The sequence below is a fragment of the Chelonia mydas genome, chromosome 10 (genome assembly GCF_015237465.2).
Source record: "Chelonia mydas isolate rCheMyd1 chromosome 10, rCheMyd1.pri.v2, whole genome shotgun sequence".
Lineage (NCBI taxonomy): Eukaryota > Metazoa > Chordata > Testudines > Cheloniidae > Chelonia > Chelonia mydas.
Window position 1 is genome coordinate 2,625,729 of NC_051250.2, and position 22,836 is coordinate 2,648,564.

The window sequence follows — 22,836 nt, forward strand, 5'->3', positions numbered from 1 at the left end:
ATAGTTTCCCCATTTATGAAATGGGGATAAATTTACTTACTTCCTTGAGATCTACAGTAAAGAGCACTATCAAATAATAATATTATTCCTGAATCCATTAGCAATTTACATCCTAATTTCCCATTCTCTACTTTTCTATTGAAAAAACAAATTAAACCAAGGAAAATACGTGTTTGAGTGATAATGCTCAGTTGACTACCCAAGGACATGGTCATTTGTCCTGCTTTGAAGGAGTATTAATCACCCACAGCAACAGAGCTATTACTCTTAATACACAGAGGCTACATAATACACATTTGGGCTAGTACTGTAATTAAATATCTCCCTGGCAGAGACGAAACAGAAAGCAGTTTAGAATACGGGGACATAATCTGACATACATCTAAAGGTGATTTATTTCCCTAAACTGTTTCAATGGGTAAATACTAATGTTTCATTGCTGAGGATTCAGGCAGAATGTAAGAAGATTTCTTTGTTTTTTGTTTTTTTTAAAGGGGACAGGTATTTACGAGCAAGCGCAATACTGGTTACCTTAAATAAACGGCTGACCTGCCCCCAGGCGGTACTTTAAGCATAATTTGTCACACACAATGCCGTCAGTTGTTAAAGTAATAAGCTGATACAAGCATTAAGATATTGAACAGTTTGAGGACATTGCTATGAATTTATTTCAGAACACACCTGCAGCCTCTCACTGCGAGTCACAGGATGGGGATGCCTCAGGTTTATTTTAATAAGGGAATACTAGTCACTGGTAGTTCTGTTTGTCACAGTTTTCCCTGTGAGATGCAATGAGGTAACTGATCTGCCAGGAAAGGCCAGTGTACAAGCGATACGCTGCCCACCCACTTCCATTCCAACTACAGACTTCCAGTACAAGGACAGGGAGATAGGCCTCCGTCAAGGCTGGGATGGGAGACGGGCTGACTACAGCCAGCAGACCTACTGGCCAGTAGTTTTCCCTTGTCGGACGTCCCTCTTTTCCCATCCAATCCAGTGACACCATTTACAAACAACAGACGTCGCAAGCAGTGAGGAGATGGAGGTGCTTTACCTTACAGCTGTCCTGGAAGCCCTAATAGACAACGAAGTATCATGAAATGAGGGCAGATCCAACAGGTCAGGCCAAATGAAGAGGAGGACCAGGTGGCCACCTTACAGATTTCAGAAACAGACGCTTCTGTCCTCTGAGGCCAGTCTGCTCCAAATGGGAGCTCCAGGGAGAAATCCCAAGAGATGGAGCCTTGTCCAATCATGAGCAAACCACAATCTAAGAGGGCAAAGATCTTTGACTCGATTTCTGCACTCAAGGGGTCAGGGGGCAGAAATGACATCACCACTCAGGTAGGAAAACACAGGATACGGATTCCCCCCGGGCAAAGATTGACAATGAGGACTCAGCATTTCTGTGAGTATTCGGACAGCAGCCAAATCGAGAGCCAGACCCAGCCGAATGAAAGGGAGCTGCACCCCGACAGGTGGCTGCAAAGTAGCACCAGTAGGGTAGCTAGCTAGAGACAATGTCATAGGGTTCGCAGGGCCGTGGGTGCAGAACCACAGATTTGGAGCTTATGAATTTCCTCCCTCCCCCCCAAGGCTGCTCAGAACAGTCCCATAACAAGAAGGGGGGTATTGCTTTAAGAGAGCGCTTACCCTGGGGCCTTCTATTATGGGAAGAGCCTGGGGAAGGCAGGAATCCCCCAGACCGAATGGAGGGGAGAATTCCTGCCCATTTAACACCTTGCGAACTGGGCCTTGTGAAGGCCAGAAGTCTCTTGCCTTCCATCCGCCTGCACCCTGAGCCAAAGCTGCGAAAGGGACAAAGTCCTTGTCGGCATCCCTGAATGAGGCAAGGCCTTGTGGCCCGACGTGGCTATTGAGCCGTCCTGCAGATTCCTGGACCAGGTTCCTTGATGTACAGGAGGGAGCCATTAGGAAGGGGAACCTGCCTTCCTGGTCAGAGCGTATTCAGTAGAAAGGTCTCAGGCAGTCTTGAACTGTCAACCTACATGCTGCAGCCCTGCTTCTGTAACAGACTGCTGGCTCTTAGCTGCGAATGAACGGGTAGGGCACATGTCCCCAGGGCTGGGATGATGGTGAGCGGGCTCTCCATGGAAGATTTGGACATAGGAACAGGGATCTCTTACACACACAGATGCAGAATTGCTAGGGAATCAGGACAGAGACTGGTCCCTTCGAGGAGTGGTCCTGGGAGAGGAGTAAGGCCTGGAGACAGAGTAGCCTTCCCCCCAGGTCCCAGCAGGAGAGCATACGTGAGGAGGGGAAGATGGAGACGGAGAGGCCCCGAATCAGAGGGACCCTGCTGCCCCACCCCAGTGAGAGGGAATCTGGGTGTGAGGAGAGGAGCTCCTGGGGTGCTGGAGAAGGGGTGCAGAGAGCTCCAGACCACATTCATAGGCAGGTCAGTGCCCATATCCCCAGCAACAAAGGGTGACTCCACTAGACACCACATTCCACTGGGATGGGTGGTGGGTGATGATGGGGAACAAACCTGGGCTGCCAGGGAAGGGGCAGAGACTGCACCCCAGGTCCTGATCCCCAAGCCAGAAACCCAGGGAGGCCAGCAGAGCATAGCCTACTAAGGGGACTATGGTGTCTGTTGGGTCTCTGTGCGGAGGGAAATGGAGCTAGCAACAGCCCTGTGTGTCTAGAGGAAGGGGATTGACCCGCGCTGAGCCCTTGAGAAGGTGGTTTGAGGGGACAGGAGAGAATCTTCCTGCTGGTTCTCTCCTGTCTGGCCGGAACCCCTTAAAGTTGTGAGCAGGGCCACAGGGTCTTTGCATTAAAGCATTTCTGCGTGCTGCCATCCCTCACCCTCCTTCCACCAGCCAGCAGCTGGAAGAGGGCACTGAAAAGCTGGAATGAGAGCAGAGAACGGAGGCAACTCCTTGCTTGCAGGTCACAGAGAGTTGGGAAGGAAGTGGGTGGACTCTTGCTCAGACATTAGCTTTTACTGACAGGCCTTTGGCTTCCTTGTTGATGGGAGGCAAACATAGTAGTAATGCCTAATTGCTGCTGCTGGGGTCAGTGGGAATGGCAGCAGAGACCACGGAAATATTTAAATGAACGAATGTTCAGTACAGTCCTGGGTGACAGAGACCAGCAGCCGGAGCCTGGCAGGCCCCTGTGGGAGCCGAGCAAAACAGAGAATTTCTTTCCTGCAGGAAATTCTGACATCCCAACTTGGCACTGGTCCCACTCTGAGACAGGGAGTAGAAATTTTCCTTTTAATGGAAATTCTGAAAAAAAATTATGACTTGGAAGTGTTGAAATATTTTTGATCCAAACAAAACATTTAGACTTTCCCAAAATCAAAATGTTTTATTTCAGTTTTTTGAAATGACATAAAAATGCTTTGTTCTGACTCATTTCAACATGACACTATTTTCTTATGGTGACCCATTGCCTTATGGGAGTTGTCCTTCGGGAGCACAATGCCTTCATTTTCACCTTTGGCCCAGGCTTCCGGCCTGAGGACATTTCCCACAATGTATCCAGAGTCATGGGACTGCCATGATGCACCACACAGCTTGGGCAGAATGAAATCTGCACATTGCCTTATGGTAGATGTAGTCCTACTGGGAGCCCTGCCTTTTGGAGAAAAGAAGGCCAGAACTACAGCTCCCATAAGGCAATGTGTCACAATAGGAAAGTGTAGTTTATGTTTTATTGAAGTCATTTGAAAGAAATCATTTTGGGTCTGTTAAAAATATGAAATATTCCAAATCAGGTCAAACCAACCTTAAATGAAATATTTTATTTTGATTTTCCAAATGGGAAAAAAATCAATTTTAGTTTTTGGGAAAATTAATTTTTTTCCACCAAAAATTTCAACTTTGTAGAAACTGCACATTCTATTGCAAAATCATTCCACTGGAAGATTCCCAGTTAATTCCAGTGACCATTTTGCTTTGCATGTGTTCTCCAGCTGGCCCTAAAGGGATCGCCCTTATCTCTGGTTTGAAAAACTCAAGCCACCTCCAGACTCAGTCACACAAGCATCTCTGAAGGAAATGCTGTCAACTGACAATTATTGTCGGCGGGCTTATGACAAAAGCTATTCAATGCATCCATTGAGTGACAAAAGCCACAGAAGCTATTGTGTTTTCTCTGCCTGTATCCATTCAAACCTTGATCAAAAGAAGCAAAAGGTGTTTTATGAAATACACTTTTCCATAAGATATTTTTATCCTTGAAAACCCATCACCTAGGAGCCTCTGCTGCGCATCTCATTCTCTCACCTCGGGCGCAATGTAGTCGGGAGTACCGCAAAAGGTCTTGGTAGTTGCTCCATCCCAGATGTTCTCCTTACACATGCCGAAGTCCGCAATCTTTATGTGCCCTTCGTTATCTAGCATCACGTTGTCAAGCTTTAGGTCTCTACAGCAGGACAGTAAAATAACTGTTATACAAAAGGGTAAAATTGAAAGGATGTAGTAAAGAAAGCCAACAGACCTCCTGCATCCAAGCTCATCCATGCACAGGGCTCTCCCCCATACATACACTCTTTGTAGGAAGACGTCCTGGGGATAATGATTCAGAATAAAATCTAGGCATACCGGCGCCCAATTTTTAAAATGTTTTATTCCACATAAATGCCAGGCTGGACAACACACTGGAAAATATTCTGTACAGAACAACCTTGCACTAGCAGGGAGATTGACTTAATAGACCATTTTTCATCTTTAATTTCTATGCACCTCAAAGTGTATTTGGAGTTCACATGTAACCAAAAGGTAGATGGTCAGAAAAGGTTCTAGCATTATCTAAACTTCTCTTCCTAATGTAACACAACAGGCCTCTGTGCCTGACCCGCAGAAGGTGTGAGTCTGCTACACCTCTCAGCTCAAGGCTCTTTAGCTCAAGCTGTAGAGACTCATGCCTTCAGCTCTGGAGATCCCTAGGTCAGTTCTCCAGTGTCGGCTAAGATGCGGCCAGTGGGTTACACTAAAAAAAAGTTGGAGGGTAGTCTTTCCGTGAACGTTCAGTATTAGTATAAGTTGCTCCTCATGTAATTACCAAGCGGCTATGTGGTCTGTGTTATTATTTTCTTGTTTATGTCCTGTACAATAAGCCAAAGGTCTCCTTCTGGGGTAATGGCGTATGTGCTATATCTCTGTCCACAGGGTACAGCAAGGCCGTCAGGCCGGAAACCTAGTGGTATATTTGTCATGGTGCAAACTATGAACTCTGAGTCAACTGTCATCTGCTATCAAGGTTTATGAAGTTGTGCCAAAGGCTGCAAATCTCTTTAATGGGGTAATGGAACAGGATGCAAAATCACACACCGTAGAGCTGAAGTTGAGGGTACATCATGAAGTTAACGTCAACCAGCTTGGTAGACAGGGCCAGATTCTCATCTCATGTAAACAGGCAAAGCTCCATTGACTTCACAGAGCTATGGAGAATTAGGCTAGATAAAGATCTAGCCTAGAGCCTCCAACCAGGAGAACGACTGTAGTTCAAAAAGAAAGCGGATAATCACCTGAGTTTCTGTAAAGGTGTTTTTGTTTAAGTTCATGGTTCGGTTGCCTCTTTTCACAATACCTCTGTCATATGCTCTGGATCAGCTATTCTAACGCAAGTTACCCATATTTGCTTCTAACACAAGCTACAGTAGGGTCTACTGGAAACGAAGGCTGGAAAATAACCACTAGTTAGGGTGGAAATAAACCCTTTGCCACTCCTTGATTTCCCTCCAGCTAATATTTTAGTAGCAGCATCTAAACTCCTCTCCCTCTTTGGCTTCTCACCCAGCAGCCAACTGGCCGCCAGCATAAACATGCATATATTTCAGCTACTAACTTGAGTCACAGTGGCAGAGCCTCTGGTACATGTACAAAGGTTCATCCCTCCGCTGACTGAGTGAATGCACCAGAATTATGGGGAAGAGTCAATACGAGAGCTCTGGACTACAAATTCCCCAGTTAACTGAAAACATGTATCATGACTCAAGTTGGAAGGGCACAAAGATGTCATGAGCTGGTTTCCCTGGTGTAATCACAAAAACGTTTGGGGAGCACAGAGGGATGGGGAGACCAGGAGTGAGACTGTTAATCCTGCAGCAACATGGAAAGGGACACCCAGGGAAGAGTATAAAGGTTTGGAATGGACAACTCAACAGTCAGTATTGCAACACACTTCATAGAGAAATTATATGTGGCTCTTTGGAGCCAAGATCATTTCATATGCAAAATTATACTTTAAGCACTTCCTCAGTTCAACAAACTAATCTTGGTCAATTAAGTGAAAGTGCAATAGCAGGAATAGCACAATTTACAGTTCTCACTTTTTGTAGGACTTCACTAACCATGGAAACGGTACTTAGAATTCGGACTGGGCAAGGAGAGATAAACAAAAGGCTGCATTCAATTTTATAGGGGAAAGAAGCACAAAGTACCAGTGAACTTACAAAGTCTCTCTGCAACAGCCAATGGCAAAAAAAAAACGTCCCTCATGTCAGGCTGTCCCGACTGCTTTCGTCTTTGGAGCGGAGCATTCAGTAACTCATGACTACACTGGTGCAGTCAGCATTCTCCTTCATGGGCAGTTGATGACATCTGACATTCATTAAGGATGTTCTGCTTTACTGTGGGCCTTGTGGGGACTCCACCATGTGAAAGAGCGATGGCTAGTTTCAGTGCCTCGCCAGAAGCCTCGGAGTGCTCTCCCAGGCCTGCCAGTGATCGAGCTAACCTAGAATGTTGTAACTCACATGGCAAGCACTGGAATGGTAAGTGCCAGGTTTATACTGCAAGTCTCAGGACAAACCCTCACAAGCACTCACTTTAAGTCTCAAAGATGAGAAAACAATGCTCCCTAGCAAAATACACATCTCACAACTGATCCACTCCACTAGCCATGATTTATGTTGTCCAAACAGAAATGTACAACAGGGAGGAAGGAAAAGAATCAAAACTACTTTTAGGAGCTCTCTTCCCTACAAAACTGGGATAAAAGACAATCATGCTTTCATAAAGCACTAACATTAGCAGGCCTCCAGTTCTATTTACTGCATGTACACTCAACAGACAGCTGCCAAACCGTGCTCCATGACACCGCAATGGGCTGCAGCCCCAGTGGACTGCTGTGCTGACTACTATGTCACTTAGCTGACACAAAAATGATTCCTTGAACCCTAAGCACAGTGTCCAGTCATTGTAATAAACAGGCTCATATTTTTGCACAAGTTCTTTAGAAGGGGGAGACAGGGAGAATATGTTCACCTACCGATAAATGATGCCTTTGCTTTGTAGGAAGAATAGGCCAATAGCAATTTCTGCTGCATAGAATCTGAAATTAAAGATTTAACAGGAAGACTGATAATTAAAGCAGATAAATTAAAATGAAAAGCTTTCAAATCTAATTACACAAAATGAAACACACTGGGCCTAAATCCCCAAAAGATAAAGTCAAGTGCACTGGAAAAACACTGGACAAGTATCACGTAAGAGTGACATAGCTTCCCCTCTGCCATAGACTGGGTAATAACCACGATCAGGTCGCTGTGGGCTAGTGTGGGGCTGTCATTTTTGATTACATACATCTCCATTTTTTAAAAAAAGGAGTCAAGATCTATGACTGTTCGTTACGATGGGGTGATTGAACACAACACACAAAATTACAGGTCGTCATGGGGAGGCCAAGAAGATAAAGAAACCAGTGGTAAGGTGTGTTAAAGAATATTCTGTGCTCAGAGGACCGCACCTGAGCTACACAGCATCCCTTGGCAAGGACGCTGCTCTAAGTCCAGCCTGTATCTGGAGAGGCTGTTTAAAAAAAAACAACAACAACAAAAACGCATTGGGTGGGTTTGTGATACATTTTGTTATCCTCAGCCCAGATTATAGTCAGCAGGTGCCAAAACCACTGATCAGCACCTGGCTGGCAGTTGCAGTAAAGCAGCCAAAGACTGATTGTTCCTCTTTGATGGCTAGGAATGGCCCCTCCAGGGCAGGATTGAGGCATGTTTCCATGGTGGCGTGAGGGGAAGCTCCCATTCCTGCAGCCTGCGCTCTACTAAATCTATAACCTCTAGGGAGCCTCCAGGGCTCCTGGTCTGGCACCTTTTACCAGCATGAAATCATGTTAAAACCACTTTCCATCACGCATCCCATAGCACAAGGCTGTGGCTCTCTCTCAAGACGGTCCATGGCAAAAGCCCAGCCCAAAAGGAAAGGCTTGTTCCACTCGACAAAACAGCTTCACTGCTTAAACACTTCACAGCACAGTCGCCCAGTCAATGGATTAAAACTGGGGGAGTCCAACTGTGGCCCCCAAGCTCGGGGAAGGGCTGTGCAGACAGCATCTTCACCTCCATATAAAGGAGTCCCTTGTGTTCAGAGGACCTCAGCTGGCTAGCCAGAGAGAAGCACTATGCAGGGGTCTCTGGATGGAGATGTGGCTCAAGGGAAGGACAGGTTGCCGAAATGTGGGGACATGGAGGACTCTCCTTAGAAGGCCTATGAAATCTCCTTGTAGGTGACGATCTAGAGCCAAGGTTCTACACACAATGGAGAACTAAACTTAGGCTCCTGAGTCCATATTTAAACACGTACGTAAGATGGTCTGCTTTCCAAAAGTGCGTCTCCCACTGGAGTCAACAGGAACTGCTGCATGCTCAGCACATTTGAGACTCAGGCCACTGATTGACGTGTCTAAGTGTGGGCTTAGGGGTGTAACCATGGGAGCCCGTTTTTGAGAATCTTGACCCAAGTGCACATCAGACATCACACTGAGCACAGCCTATTCTCCACGGGAAGGCACACTATTTGCTCCGAGGGTGTCATTCACTCTGCTCCTCCTTACGGGATCATGACTAGAAACCACAGACTTGAAAACCCCCACTGGTGGGATCAGGAGCCCAAGGCAGAGGCAGCAGGCTGTTTAGGAGAGTGCTAATTGCGGAAGGAATTCCTGTTCACCCACGAACTTCCTTGTGCCCAGCAGGGCTAGCAAAGGAAAGGCAGAGACAAGAGCACAAGGTAACGCTGTGCCAATGGCATGTTATGCCGTAGCTTAAAATCAAACCCAAGGGGAGCCTCTTTGTAGACATGAGATTCATCAGTGTAGATTTACCTGCCGAGGGGTTCCAGTCTGGCCAATAGATGGGCTGGCCTGGGACACACGCGTGTGAAATCTACTTGCTCTGTAAGAAGTTCTGCAGCTCTCTGACACACTCAGGCCAACAGCAGGCCCGGGCCCAGCGGCCCTTCGGACTGCCAGCAAGCAAACCTCGGGGAGATGGTCACCTACCCTGTTTGCAGCCTCTCAAAACTGTTAAGTAGAGAGAAATTTGTAAGCACTCCCTAGTGCTTTTCAGGCCCAGGAGGCAGAAAAACCCCTGCTCTCTGCAATTACTTCTGACCATCGGGCTGGATCGTGAGCATTTCATCTTTGCATTCCTGCTGTCCCTCTGCTCGCCCCCCCATTCTGCAGGTCTCCTTCCTCAAAAACATGAACACTGACCCACATATCCTAAATCCACAGATACACGCCACAGACCCATGAAATACTCCCCTCATCCCCCGACGGATGAATGTTAACACTGGCTAGTGAACTTACACAGCGTGGGGCTCTTTAAACCTGCCGACCTGTTGAATCTGGTACATTAAGTCCCCGCCATTCACGTATTCCATCACAAAATATAAGCGATCCTAAAAAAAAAAAAAACCACGAAAATTAAGAACAGCAGCAGAATTACGAGAGCAGGGAACGGCATGAGGCTGAAGATTAGGGGGTAGATATTCACAGCCACCTAGCTCCCAGCGGAAGTGCCACTTGTACCTTCAACAATCTACCCCTAGCTCTAGAATGATATATAGCATATCGTTGTCATTACCGGGGCCCACCTTCCAACACGATGCAGACAAAGCTTGGGTCTGCATGATGCACATAAGGTCACCAGACCGATACCAGCAAAAATTCCTTCCTCAGTGTGTGTGTGTGGGGGGGGGGAAATAAAAAACTGAGGTTTTGCAATTTGGTTTTGTCTGCACGGGAACAAAGATGAGCCCTTTCAAAATATTTTGCAAGACATGGAAGTGAGCGACCTGCCCCAGAATAGCCAGTGGGCAGGGAGGGTGGGTGGGGCACACAGGTGTATTTCATGGAGGAGCGCACTGGGCTGCATTCAAGACTTGGGGTATTTTTTATCGTGGCTGAGGAACAGGGCTTGTGACATCATCCAGGTGCAGGCACAGGGGGCTGGAGGTGGGGGAAAGGTCCCCTGGCCAGGTGGATACACCTCACACGCTGCCGGAAAGAACCTGAACCTGTACTTCAACAAGAGAGGCGGTAACGGGTCCAGGCTTCGGGTCCGCAGTGAGTACCTCCTCCAGTGTGTGCAGGCTGCATGCACACTGGCCCTTCACCTCCCCCGCAGAAGATGAGCAAAGGGAAGTTCAACACAATCCCAGGCAGGAGCCTCCTCCACAGCAGGGCAGCAGAGGTCTCCAAGGAGAAAACAAGCGTCAGGGACTTGGGGCAATATATACAATTAAAAGGAAAATTATAGGCCGCAGAGATAATTTGGGGATATAAAGGAGCAGCCAGATACAGTGGTCATTCAGCAAGCAAAACTTGAGAGGGGGCTTTTGATTCCTGGACTACAATAATGTGAAATATTTCACCCATTGTTTCCCTTCCGCTCTCTGCATTTCTCCTTGAAATAAACCTTGCCCTGCTTCCAGGACTACAAGAGCAAGGAAAGCAGGAGATAGGCAAATGTGAGCATTACCGCCATTAAAAACGATAGATGAGCACTTGGTAAACCACCTCCTCCAGTCAGAGAAAAGCATGCAGTAAGCGTGTCCTCTGCTTTCGAAAAACACATGGACTCTGGCCACCTCAAGGATAATTAAACACGATAACCAAGGGCCCAGCAGGTGACATAAAACATGACATTACAGGCATCTAAAATAGGTTTAGACCCATCTGATGGCTGGAAGATTTGCACATGCCCCTCCATACATGTGCACAAGGACATCTGCAGTGGAGGGAACTTGCATTCTGAAAGGACAGTCACACTCGTATAATAATTGGAATCTCAGACAACATTGCACTTGTTCAGAACAGTTACCTAAAAGTATCAATCATCATCAATGGGGAAGAACATTAAAAAGGTGAGGAGTACTTGTGGCACCTTAGAGACTAACCAGTTGATTTGAGCATGAGCTTTCGTGAGCTACAGCTCACTTCATCGGATGCATAGCATATCGTGGAAACTGCAGAAGACATTATATACACACAGAGACCATGAAACAAAACTTTCATGGTCTGTGTGTGTATATAATGTCTTCTGCAGTTTCCACGATATGCTATGCATCCGATGAAGTGAGCTGTAGCTCACGAAAGCTCATGCTCAAATAAACTGGTTAGTCTCTAAGGTGCCACAAGTACTCCTTTTCTTTTTACGAATACAGACTAACACGGCTGTTACTCTGAAACCTGTCATTAAAAATGTGGCTACTCGATACAGCCAAGCCTGTACCAAAAAACATTCCTTGAGCTTCCTTCACTTTGGAGGAAAACAATGTTTGTGCTTTAAAAAAAAAGTGTATAGATAGATATAGATAGAAATATCGCTTCTTTCTTTTATATAGATATAGAGAAAGAGAAGCCAGATGGCTGACCTGACTGCAGGCTGGAACAGAAAGCTGTATCTCCAGCTAGGAAAAGCGACTCTGAGCCTCAGTTTGGAAGAAAAGAGCCAGGATTGTGCCGGGAGAGTGGAATAACTGAACTCGCTGAGAATCCGCACGTTCCACAGATGTTCGATTATCGCCTGCCAAGACTTACCTAGGATTCTGATAAAACACACATGCCCCCTCTCACACCCAACAGCTGAGTCAGGAACAATGGGATTCTTTGGGTTTATTCGGGTCCCTTTATTCTGCTGATTTTATTTACCATTTCTCCTGCCTTGCTTCACACTCCAACTTGGAGGCAAAGGCAGGACAACCACCATTATTATCGCTTACTCTTATGGAAGCGCTCCTCTCCATCCTGGCCCACATGGGAACAAGAGGTGCCTTTACACTTGATGGGCAGTTAGCGGCAGTCCTTGAGGCCTGGCTTGGGCTGGCTGTGCCTCTGGGATTATAAAGATGCCAGAGTCACACTCACCTTTTTCCAGATTCGCTGGAGCCCACAGGCTTTTAGCTGATAGTGCAAAATTTCCCTGTGATGCCTGAACCCTAATTCTCGCATTCTATGAGAGGGGGATTTGAGATTTTTTTTTCTTTAATAGTCAACTGAACTAACAGCGCAGGCTGGGAACTGTGCTTTGGACTGTGCTCCCAGAAATCAGAGGGCTTGCGCTTGCATTTGATAATACGCTCCGCTACACGTTTTGATTACATTACGAACATGATTACTATTTAGCTACTGTAGGTCTCCCAGAAATAATCCTGCACTGACTCACTTCAGATGCACAAAGATGGTGTTTGAAAGAGCTTCCCCTGCCATATTTTGATTACTGCTCTGCAAAGCTGGGCCACACACTTTAAATACACTGAATGTGTTTAGTAAATCCAATTGCTGGGATAATATTAAAGTGTAATCCTCTCAGATGCCACTGGCATCCGTCTAAAGGACTATACCGATTACTGTTCCCTGCTCCTGCTGACAAGTACTTGGGCATTTTCATTTACAAGTTGTTCAACAGCTGGCCAGAGACTGCTTTAAAAAAAGCTATTTATTATTTGCAGAAGTTAATAAAATGCCTATTTCAATCGGAAATTTCTGGATTTCCTATTAGCTTTCACCATCTGCTCAGCTTCTTAATTCCAAGCAGCAAATACTGACAAAAGTGGTATTTTGCTAGCTGGACTGTAACTCAAACCCTAGACAAAGGGTCTTTCTGAAAGGCTTAAGGCCCAGGTCTAATTCAATCAAGGGCTGGCTGATAAATTTGCCAGGTTCCCAGCCTGAGGTGCCGTGTTTGAACATGCACACCTGGAGGAAGTGTTTGGTGCATGCAGCCATCTTTGCATGGAAGTCTGGTATAGGACAAGGCTGGCAAGAGGGAAACGTATGCGAGCACCTTTCCAGGCACGGTTCTTTGGGTGTGCAGAGTGAAATCAGAGGCAGGCTCAAAGGGGGCGGAAAATCTGGCCACATATTTAATTAATAGATTTATTTACAGGCATTTCTATAGTGCTTCAGAGCGGCTGCAATGTCTCAGTATCACCCGCGGTATGGAGAGAACTTGGGCGGGGGGATTCCCTTCTCCTTGGATTCAGATAATGAGGTATCTCAGGGGCAGGACTCTACCCTCCACCCCTGCCTGAAGTGATTGGAGCCTCTTCTGCTCCACAGCACCCCAAGCTGGTCTAGATTCCATGGTGCCTGGGGGGGAAGTCACCCACCCTAACTTTCGCATTGGATACAAACCCTTAAGTTACACAGGGCCTCTCTGAGGGGCATTTTGCACAGGGCTGATGGCAACGTAAGGATTGCCCACTTACCATTGTTTGAAAGCAGGAGTGAAGCTGTGTTAGGAATGGAGGCTTCCCAGCCAGAGCCAGCACTCGCTTCTCAACCATTGTGCACTCCACGTCATCGTCCTGAATAACGACATCCTTCTTCAGGATCTTAACGGCATAGAGCTCATCAGTGCCTTTTCTTTCCGAGAGCATGACCTGTGTGGGAAATGGGAGAACTGTTTACACTGTGCGTGTGCCCGGGCTACACTTCTACTTTGTCATCCCAGATGCCAGAAGATCCACATATGGGTGGTTTATTTTGCTATGGCTCCCATTACCTCGGTGCGAGAGCGTCTCAGAAATATTTACCCTCCCAACAACACGGTGAGGTAGTTTAATACTTTTATCCTCATGTCACAGATGGGGAATTGGGGTACAGAGACACTAGGGGTCAGATTCTCAGTGGTATCTACCCACATCTTTAGGCACATAACACCATTACAAATCTGGCCCTACACGCATTACCCCAGGTCACACGTGGAGTCTGTGGAAAAGCCAGGAATTGAACCCAGATTTCCGGTCCAGGGACTTAACCACAAGACCAGCCTTATTCTCTGAGTGCCCATCCATATTTGGGGTGCTCTGAATGGAAGCAGCACTAGTGGATGAGTCTCACATTCAGAGAGCTTCAGGGAGTCCTCATCGAATACCACAGTGGTAAAAAGTTATGCAACTATCCTACTTTGCTTCCACTTTGTTTGACAGTGAATAGAAGGTGGCACTCTTTATACCCCCAGGGTAAATTGAAACACAATTATTCATCTGGCCCCTCACTCAGCAACTGCTTTACTTCATGCAGAATAAACTCGTTCACCTAATATTTTAAAACAGTTGTGTCAATCTGCAGATTTATTTATTACAATAAATGGGGGCTGCCGTCTCCTGCTCATGAGATTTTGTCTCATTAATCAAATCGACCTGAATGAGGACTTCTGAAAATCTTGCCGACACCCAACAGATTATTAAGATACATGGCTTCAGTCTGGTGTGGGCTGCTGCCGAAACAAACACCGCTCACCAGTGGCCATGTTTTGCTTCCCATTTTCTCTCTCTCGTTGTGTTAAATTCAGATTGCCAGTGGAATGGAATTACTTTACATTTAAAAGAGCCTAGTCACACTGAGAACATACGTTAGGATGTTTTGAAAATAAATTAAGAGAAATGAACAGCAATAGAGTGGAACAGAAATAATGTAAGACCAGAGCAGAGCTGGGAAAGGCTAAGCAGCATCCCATGGACTTTGGAAAGGCAAGAGAATAGAATCCCAGCAAAGATACCGCTGTTTGGGTGACAGGAGATGTGACCCTAAGAGCGCCACAATCCCCCCAGCAGAGCGTCCACAGTTCTGTCACAGCAACTTCTATCTGGCCTGACCAACTCACGACACCTAATACATTGCTGTCATGGTATTGCTCTACAAAGAATGTTGCATAAGGTATCAAATGAAAACTCGTAACATACTGGTCATTATGACCATTGCATGATGGATGTCCAGATAACAATTAAGAAGCTGTGTGTGTAGACTGCAAATATGTTTAAACCAAGCAAACCAGGCAGGGCTGATAAAGGTTTCCCAAATAAAGGAACCTTGACTTGCCGGTCTGCCCAGGTCTCTCACATGTAAATGGAGCAGGGTTTGCCAGAGACAATGGGGATTATATTTGCATATTGAGTCAGCAGGAAGAGCAAATTAACAAAAGGATGAGAACAACAGCATGGCTTGTGTTGCTGAAGAATAGAGGGGAAGATGACCTTTTTTCCTGGGGTGCATTTCACAGGATAGATCTCAAAGATTTACTGGACTGTAAGAAGAGGGGAAACAAATCTCTGCGGGAGCAAAAAGAGCAGCACTGTTTACATCCACAAAAGCTGGATCCTGGCTGGCGGGCGCTTCTGACACAGAGGAGACTTTCGGTGAGCAATCCTGGTCTAAGGCAGTTTTAGACATTACGTTTAGTCACTAGAAAGCATGTTATACTTTTGTTTTATTTAAACCATTTTCTGTTTTTATTAGCCTCGCTTAGTATCACTTGAATCGCTGTTCTTTATTAAAAAGCTCATTCTTGGCTTTACCAAATGTTCCTCTCCGTACAATATATTCAAGTGTGAATCCTCAGCCGAGCCAACAGGCAGGTGTGTTTGTTGTCTCTCTGGAGACAGTGGACTTGGTAATTTCTGTGAGTGTCCAGTGATGGGCTGGACACTGCAGGCCAAGGCTCTTTCAAAGGGCTCAGGCACTGACTTGCACCAAGTGTTCTCTGCACGATGAACTAAGGGCCGGCAGAGTCCAGAGGAGGTAGTGGCTGGTAACAGACCGAAGTGTCAGGGAGCTGATGCACAGCCTAGCAGCAAATCTCTCGCGTGCTGAGGCAGAGGAGTTACAAGGTAATTTACAGTTTTGGATGCCCCCAAGACAGTGTCACAGGAAGTAGATTAAATACAGTGACAATATCTATGTTTCACCGCAGGGTTAGGAAGGATTTTATTAAATAGGGGTCACGGGGCCTAATTCTACTGTGGTACAGCGATGTAAACCGAGAATAACGCCAGAGGTGTGCAGTTTTATATTTAAATGAGTGTAACAGAGCAGAAGGTGTCTGAGTCTGTCTAAGATTAGTAGATAAAGCCCTGGTGACTGAGCATAGGTCAAGTGTTTTGGCAAATATTTGCATATTAAAATGAGAATCCCAGCTGGTGAGGACATTCATTATTACTCAGCTTAACTAATGTAACTCCACCACCTGACAGTTCCACACAGCTGTTCCATATCAAAGCCCAGCTAACTCATCCCCACAGTTCGCCATGTGGCAGGTTAATGGGATTGCCCATTAGATGGGAAAAGCACGGCAGTAAGACAGAGGGACTTGCCCGAGCCAGGATTAGAATCTCAGTGTTCCCAACTCTCTGCTCTTTGCTCAGACCAGGAGACCACAGTTCTGTCTCCTTACCCGACAATGGCTGCAGACAACTGACCGGAGACAGTACTGGGCCACATCCTCAGCCGGCATCACTTGGCATCCTCCACTGAAGTCAACAGGATTGCTCTTGTGCTTACAACTAAGCACGTGCTTAAATACTTTACTAGACAGCAGGCCAGAGTGCTCAGCATCTAGGAGGATCAAGCCCTCGGGGCCTGCACCGAAGCTCAGGAAAACCCTTGGGAAGATTTCCATTGACCTTAATGGGCGTCGGGACAGATTATTAATAGTATGGCTGTAGCACTTTGAGTCCCCAGTCTTCAAGTTGAAGTTCAAATACCTCAGCAGCCTGGTTGGTGGATGTGTGTGTGTGTATGTGTGTGTGCGCGTATGTGTGTGCATTCACTGGGCTATGAGGACAAGAACATGAAGAAGGTTACTAGCATGTGTCCTTTCTTACTTGGGACAATGTCATAGATACTAAGGTCAGAAGGGACCATTATGATCATCTAGTCTGACCTCCTGCACAACGCAGGCCACAGAATCTCACCCACCCGCTCCTCACCTATGTCTGAGCTATTGAAGTCTTCAAATCGTGGTTTAAAGACTTCAAGGAGCAGAGAATCCTCCAGCAAGTGACCCGTGGCCCCATGCTACAGAGGAAGGCGAAAAACCCCCATGGCCTCTTCCAATCTTCCTTGGAGGAAAATTCCTTCCCGACTCCAAATCTGGCGATCAGCTAAACCCTGAGCATATGGGCAAGATTCACCAGCCAGATACTACCAAAAATTCTTTCCTGCACCCTGATCCCTTGGAGAGGAAAGAAGGTCAATCCACCCTCCGGTATTTTTAAAACCATTGCTTGGAGAAGATATGTCCTGAAGCCTCAGAGGGAAAGGTCCCTAGTTTCCCTTGACTATTTTTCACTAGCTCATCAATGACATCAGGAGTCAAACTGGGGGTGGAGGAGAACGATGTTAACACTTCTCTGGGCATGAGGTAAGTTCTACCCGCCTATGAAGCTAGAATGAGATGTCACGGACAACTGACCATGGGGATCTTCAGAATATAATCACCATTCTTTCTTGTAAGCTTTAATCATCAGGGAGTTCCAAACACTGACATATAAGTCATCACCATTAGGGTTCAGAGCTGACACCCTAGCATCTCGCGAACAGTGAGAGTTTGCACCTCTTAGAGGTGCTGTTTTAGGCTGTCTGCAAGTTCAGGCAGAAACTGCCAGTCTGCACTTAAGATAGTCACTGCCTCCATGAGGGCTAGAGGGTCTTAGTTTGTTTTTTAATGAAGCATAAGATGTAGGAACAAGACCTGTTTAGCAAGTTGCCATGAAACAGCCCAGTGAGGGACAGGGACAAGGAGCAAGAACCTTCTTGCATTTAGTCACAATTCTCCTGTCAATTCACTGCATGACTTGAACAAGTCCTTTACTCTCTCTGTCGTTAGGTTTCTTCCTCTACAGACCTGGGATAGTTGTACTAGCCCACTTTGCAGGAACATTTGTAGAGATAAATTGGTTATTTCCTGTAAAGTACTTTGAATATGAAAAGTGATATAGAAGCACACAGTTAAGATTTCTTTATTCTGTCTGCTTGCACCTGCCTGTACAAGCACTTACAATTTTGCATGTACTAAGGAATGTTTTAAATTGATCATTGACATTTATCCTTAACATTCTCATGTAGGCAGTTCAGGTTTATAAGTCACCCCAATTATGTTTTGATAGACAGAGTTGATTTTAATTGATCAAAAAGGATGGGCTTTGGTTCCTGAAAGCCATCTTGAAGAAGGGAGACGATCTGGAAGTGAGTGAATAAACCATATAGTTCACATCTGGAAGGATCAGGGCTCCAGCTGGCTTGACACCTCTTTCTGAAAGGTTACATAGAATCATCGAATATCAGGGTTGGAAGGGACCTCAGGAGGTCATCTAGTCCAACCCCCTGCTCAAAGCAGGACCAACCCCAACTAAATCATCCCAACCAACAGGAAGGAGATTCCACCACCTCCCTAGGTAACTCATTCCAGTGTTTCACCACCCTCCTAGTGAAATAGTGTTTCCTAGCATCCAACCTAAACCTCCCCCACTGTAACTTGAGACCATTACTCCTTGTTCTGTCATCTGCTACCACTGAGAACAGTCTAGAGCCATCCTCTTTGGAACCCCCTTTCAGGTAGTTGAAAGTAGCTATCAAATCCCCCCTCATTCTTCTCTTCTGCAGACTAAACAATCCCAGTTCCCTCAGCTTCTCCTCATAAGTCATGTGCTCCAGCCCCCTAATCATTTTTGTTGCCCTCCACTGGACTCTTTCCAATTTTTCCACATCCTTCTTGTAGTGTGGGGCCCAAAACTGGACACAGTACTCCAAATGCAGCCTCACCAATGTCGAATAGAGGGGAACAATCACGTCCCCCGATCTGCTGGCAATGCCCCTATTTATACAGCCCAAAATGCTGTTAGCCTTCTTAGCAACAAGGGCACACTGTTAACTCATATCCAGCTTCTCATCGACTGTAACCCCTAGTTTTCTGCAGAACTGCTGCCTAGCCATTCGGTCCCTAGTTTGCAGCAGTGCATGGGATTCTTCCATCCTGCACTTGTCCTTGTTGAACCTCATTACATTTCTTTTGGCCCAATGCTCTAGTTTGTCTAGGTCCCGCTGTATCCTATCCCTACCCTCCAGCGTATTTACCACTCCTCCCAGTTTAGTGTCATCTGCAAACTTGCTGAGGGTGCAATCCACACCATCCTCCAGATCATTAATGACAGGGCATCTCTAAACCTTGTGTCTCCGCATTAAGGCCACAAAAGGGCTGCTTCCTTGCAACCAACAGCAGGAGGAGTCTTGGTTATGAAGCAGAGGAATCATGATGTGTTTCAAAGCTTGGAGAGAGTTTGGGTACTTTTAAAAAATTCTGTGCCCGGAAGGCTCCAGGAGAGAGCGTGCATCTTTTTGGTAAGAAAGCTCACTGAGGGACAAACACACTGGGACGTTTTCCCTGAGGTACAAAAAAAATAAAAATTGATTACACTTCAAGATAAAAGCCACTGGAGTGCAGGGTTCAGTAACTAAATAATTATGTGGTGGATTCAGACACTGCTTAGTGAATTGGAGCCTAGCCCTCTAGGGTGAAAACCCCCAATAGACTGATGGATGGTGCCGAAGTTATGTCCGTGTACCTTTCTCATCAAACTGGAGGGCGCATCTGTTGCCACATCAGTGTTCTTAGTGTCTGCAATGGAATGAGAGGCCACAATTTCCTGGTGTACAAAATTAAATGGGAAAAAACTGCTCTAGGGTTTACTGAAGCTGTAAATGTTTTATTCAGTGGCTCTCCAATGGCATACCGACGCTGAAACGTGTGGCATGCATCTCGGTGTGCTGGCCTTCCGACTGTGAGCCAAGCAGTTCCACATCACAAAAATACAGGCGGAAAAACAGAGCTCCTTCTCTGCAGCTGCGTAAGAAATCAGGGGGCACTTGCACAGAGTGTGTGCGTTATGTGTGCTCCTAAGCCTAGGTCAACGTATTACTCGGTTTACATCCAGACTGAGAGACACGTGGGGTCACACAAGTGTAAATGTGGAGTTGCTTCACTTAAGTCAGTGGAGCCACCCTGAATTCAGACCTGCACAACCGAGGAGAGGATCTGACCCTCGCCCTGTGTGGAAGGTACTTTCCAAGCTGCTAGGGAGAGGCATTCTGTGCAAATAAGGCAGTGTAGTGTCTGCAGATTTTGCTTCCTTGCTGTACTCACCTACATCACTTTAGCAGCACCCACAGCACCTCAAACCCTATAAATACCAGAGCAGAAGAAAAAAACACCACCACACAGGCGGTTTATACCATTGTCTTCAGTGCCATCCTACTGCAAACTGTGACTAAAACTGATCTATCTAGGTACTTATATGACCCTCATCATCACAGTAGCTGAGTGTTTACTAGAATGTCTATATAAAGTGATTCCATTCCAAGATAAAAATGGCCACTGGTGAGCAGTTTTCGGCAACTGTAAATAATGGTGTGATGGGTCCAAAAATGAAGGCTCTCCCCCACTCCAGGGAAATAATCAATCCTAGACATGCAGAAGAGTAAGTAACCCAAACTCATTCAGCCAGGGGATCCTGTCAACACCCCGATCTGCAGAAGCAAAAGGCTCAGGCCTTTTCAGAGAAAAGCCATAAAACTCCAGCTCACTTGTGTGACAGACTGAGTAGTTGCAAAATATGAACCAGCTGCATAAATTTAGCTTTTTATGATTTTGGTTAAACCAGAAACCAACGGGAGGCTTTGCCAACATTGCACTGTTGAATTAAAAACAGCCTAGGGAATAATGGGTCCCTTCTCCCCCTCCATTTACTAAAGCTCAAGAAGAATCCCATAATTTATAGCTGTTTGGGTCTGCTCTGGTCCCGGCTATCAGAGCAGCCAAGGAGGGGGAGCACATTGGTCTGTCCTCTTTCCAGGAATGGGCCAAGAAGCCCTGGATTCAGTGAGGGGTGGCCTTAGCATCTTGCTAAGCACATTTCAGCCTGAGTCCAGGTGGAAGTGGAGACCAAACCCCCTCTCAATGAAATGTGATGCCATTATTTTACGGAGCTCCCACAGCAGTAACAAAGCCAGAGGAGAACTGTTCCATCCCATGACCCTCAAGCCGGTCTTTGCGGTGGCTTTACCCCTACAGAACACACTCTGTAAGATAGATTGCAATTCCTTTTCTGGCGCACGAGAAGCTGATATTTAGCTTGATTTATTCCTGTAACAGAGTGTATGTGCTCGGGAAGGTTCCAGCATAATAACTGGAGGCAGTCCAACTCTGGATGAGAAGAGGACAGGTTTGTTAAACTCCACCAAGCCCAATATCTAGGTTTTCCTGATGCTTGCCAGCTGTAGCATGCAAGTGAGGAGAATACTAAGCAGAAAATGCTGGCTCTGGGTACCAAAGAGTTAACAAGTTTATTAAACAGGGATTCACTAAAATAGGTTCAATTATACTCAAGCAGCTCTTACAGGCTGTTTTGAATCTAAAAAAATCAATGACTTGCTAGGTGGTTTGCCACGTACAGTAAAACATGGAAGTTTAAGCTGCGGCCATGCAGGCAGAGGAAGGAGGCTACTGTGACAGATACAAATTACTGCTAGACACGCTGCACATGTCTAGGGCAGAATTTGTTTCTCAGATCTGCACAGCAGAGCTCAGCCATCCCACGGAGCAGTTATGGGGAACAAGCAGTGAACATAAGAACGGCCAGACTGGGTCAGACCAAAGGTCCATCCAGCCCAGTATCCTGTCTTCTGACAGTGGCCACTGCCAGGTGCCCCAGAGGGAGTGAACAGAACAGGGAATCATCAAGTGATCCATTCCCAGCTTCTGGCAAACAAAGGCTAAGGACACCGTCCCTGGCCATCCTGGCTAATAGCCATTGAGGGACCTGTCCTCCATGAACTTATCTAGCTCTTGAAGCCTGGACAGAGCTAAGGAAACAAGATGCCCCATTATGGGGAAAAGATTGTTTTGTGCTGATGCCACCTTAGACACAGTGCCTCCCTGCCAACATGCCCATTTCACATGCTAGCTAGCTCATGGGCTGGGATGGATTTGATGATCTGCATGGTTAATTTTGAAATGTCCAACAGCTCCCCCTTACTAAAGTGGAAAATAAATAATAATAAATGACGTTCTCTCCACCAAGTCTTTAAAAGCTTTAAATCCTCTAAAGTGTTTTCCCAGATATCCCTCCGGCAGAGACACGCAGCTGGAACTCCTTGATTTCAGAATGTTAAGGAACAAATGTGAAGCAAAGGATGAGAGGAAAAAAGTGAGGAACACTCCCACTGGAGAATAGCGGGAGCTGGGCTGGATCTAATCACATAGACCAACGTTCTGTTTTAACGAGCACTAATTAGCATATTTATAACAGTCTGTTCCACAGAACAGTTGCTGTCACATTCCCTTACATAAGCCATGATTCCAACTGGGGGGTTTGTTAACGTTTCTCAAAATAAAAAGAAGAGGAGAAAAAAACTCCCAAATTCCCAGATGCCAAAGCAGTAGACTTTCAAAGGGATTATTTGTGTGGGGGGGGAGGGGGGAAGGCACAGGGGTAGAGAAAAGAGTGGGCAAAAGCAGCAGCTAGATTTTAGTGTTGTTGTTTTAAACTGCAGTTTGCTAGGGTCCGAGATAACGAACACGAAGGCGCTTGGGAGAGGTCACGGCTGGCAGAGAATGTTTAGATGGTTTGTGACTGAGCTACGTTTAGTATCAATTTGACAGGGTTACAGGGGAAAGTTGAAGACCGGTTCCAATGTTCCTGAGTGAGAGAGAGATTCGGATTGATTGACTGGCTGAGTTAAGCTGCATGTGATTATTTAATACTGCTGAGCAGTCAC

The 22,836-nt window shown here is 46.2% G+C and overlaps 1 protein-coding gene across 2 annotated transcripts in view; it reads right to left on the bottom strand.

The window, feature by feature from the left end:
• PRKCB (protein kinase C beta) overlaps positions 1-22,836 on the bottom strand; it is a 244,098-nt gene that overhangs the window by 42,123 nt on the left and 179,139 nt on the right. For both annotated transcript variants that reach the window (XM_037910079.2, XM_037910078.2), the window contains exons 10-13: positions 13,491-13,664; positions 9,586-9,677; positions 7,252-7,314; positions 4,263-4,401 (exon numbers count right to left, since the gene is read on the bottom strand). In XM_037910079.2, coding sequence (XP_037766007.1) covers positions 4,263-4,401; positions 7,252-7,314; positions 9,586-9,677; positions 13,491-13,664 — 468 coding nt within the window. The remainder of the gene's footprint in view (positions 1-4,262; positions 4,402-7,251; positions 7,315-9,585; positions 9,678-13,490; positions 13,665-22,836) is intronic.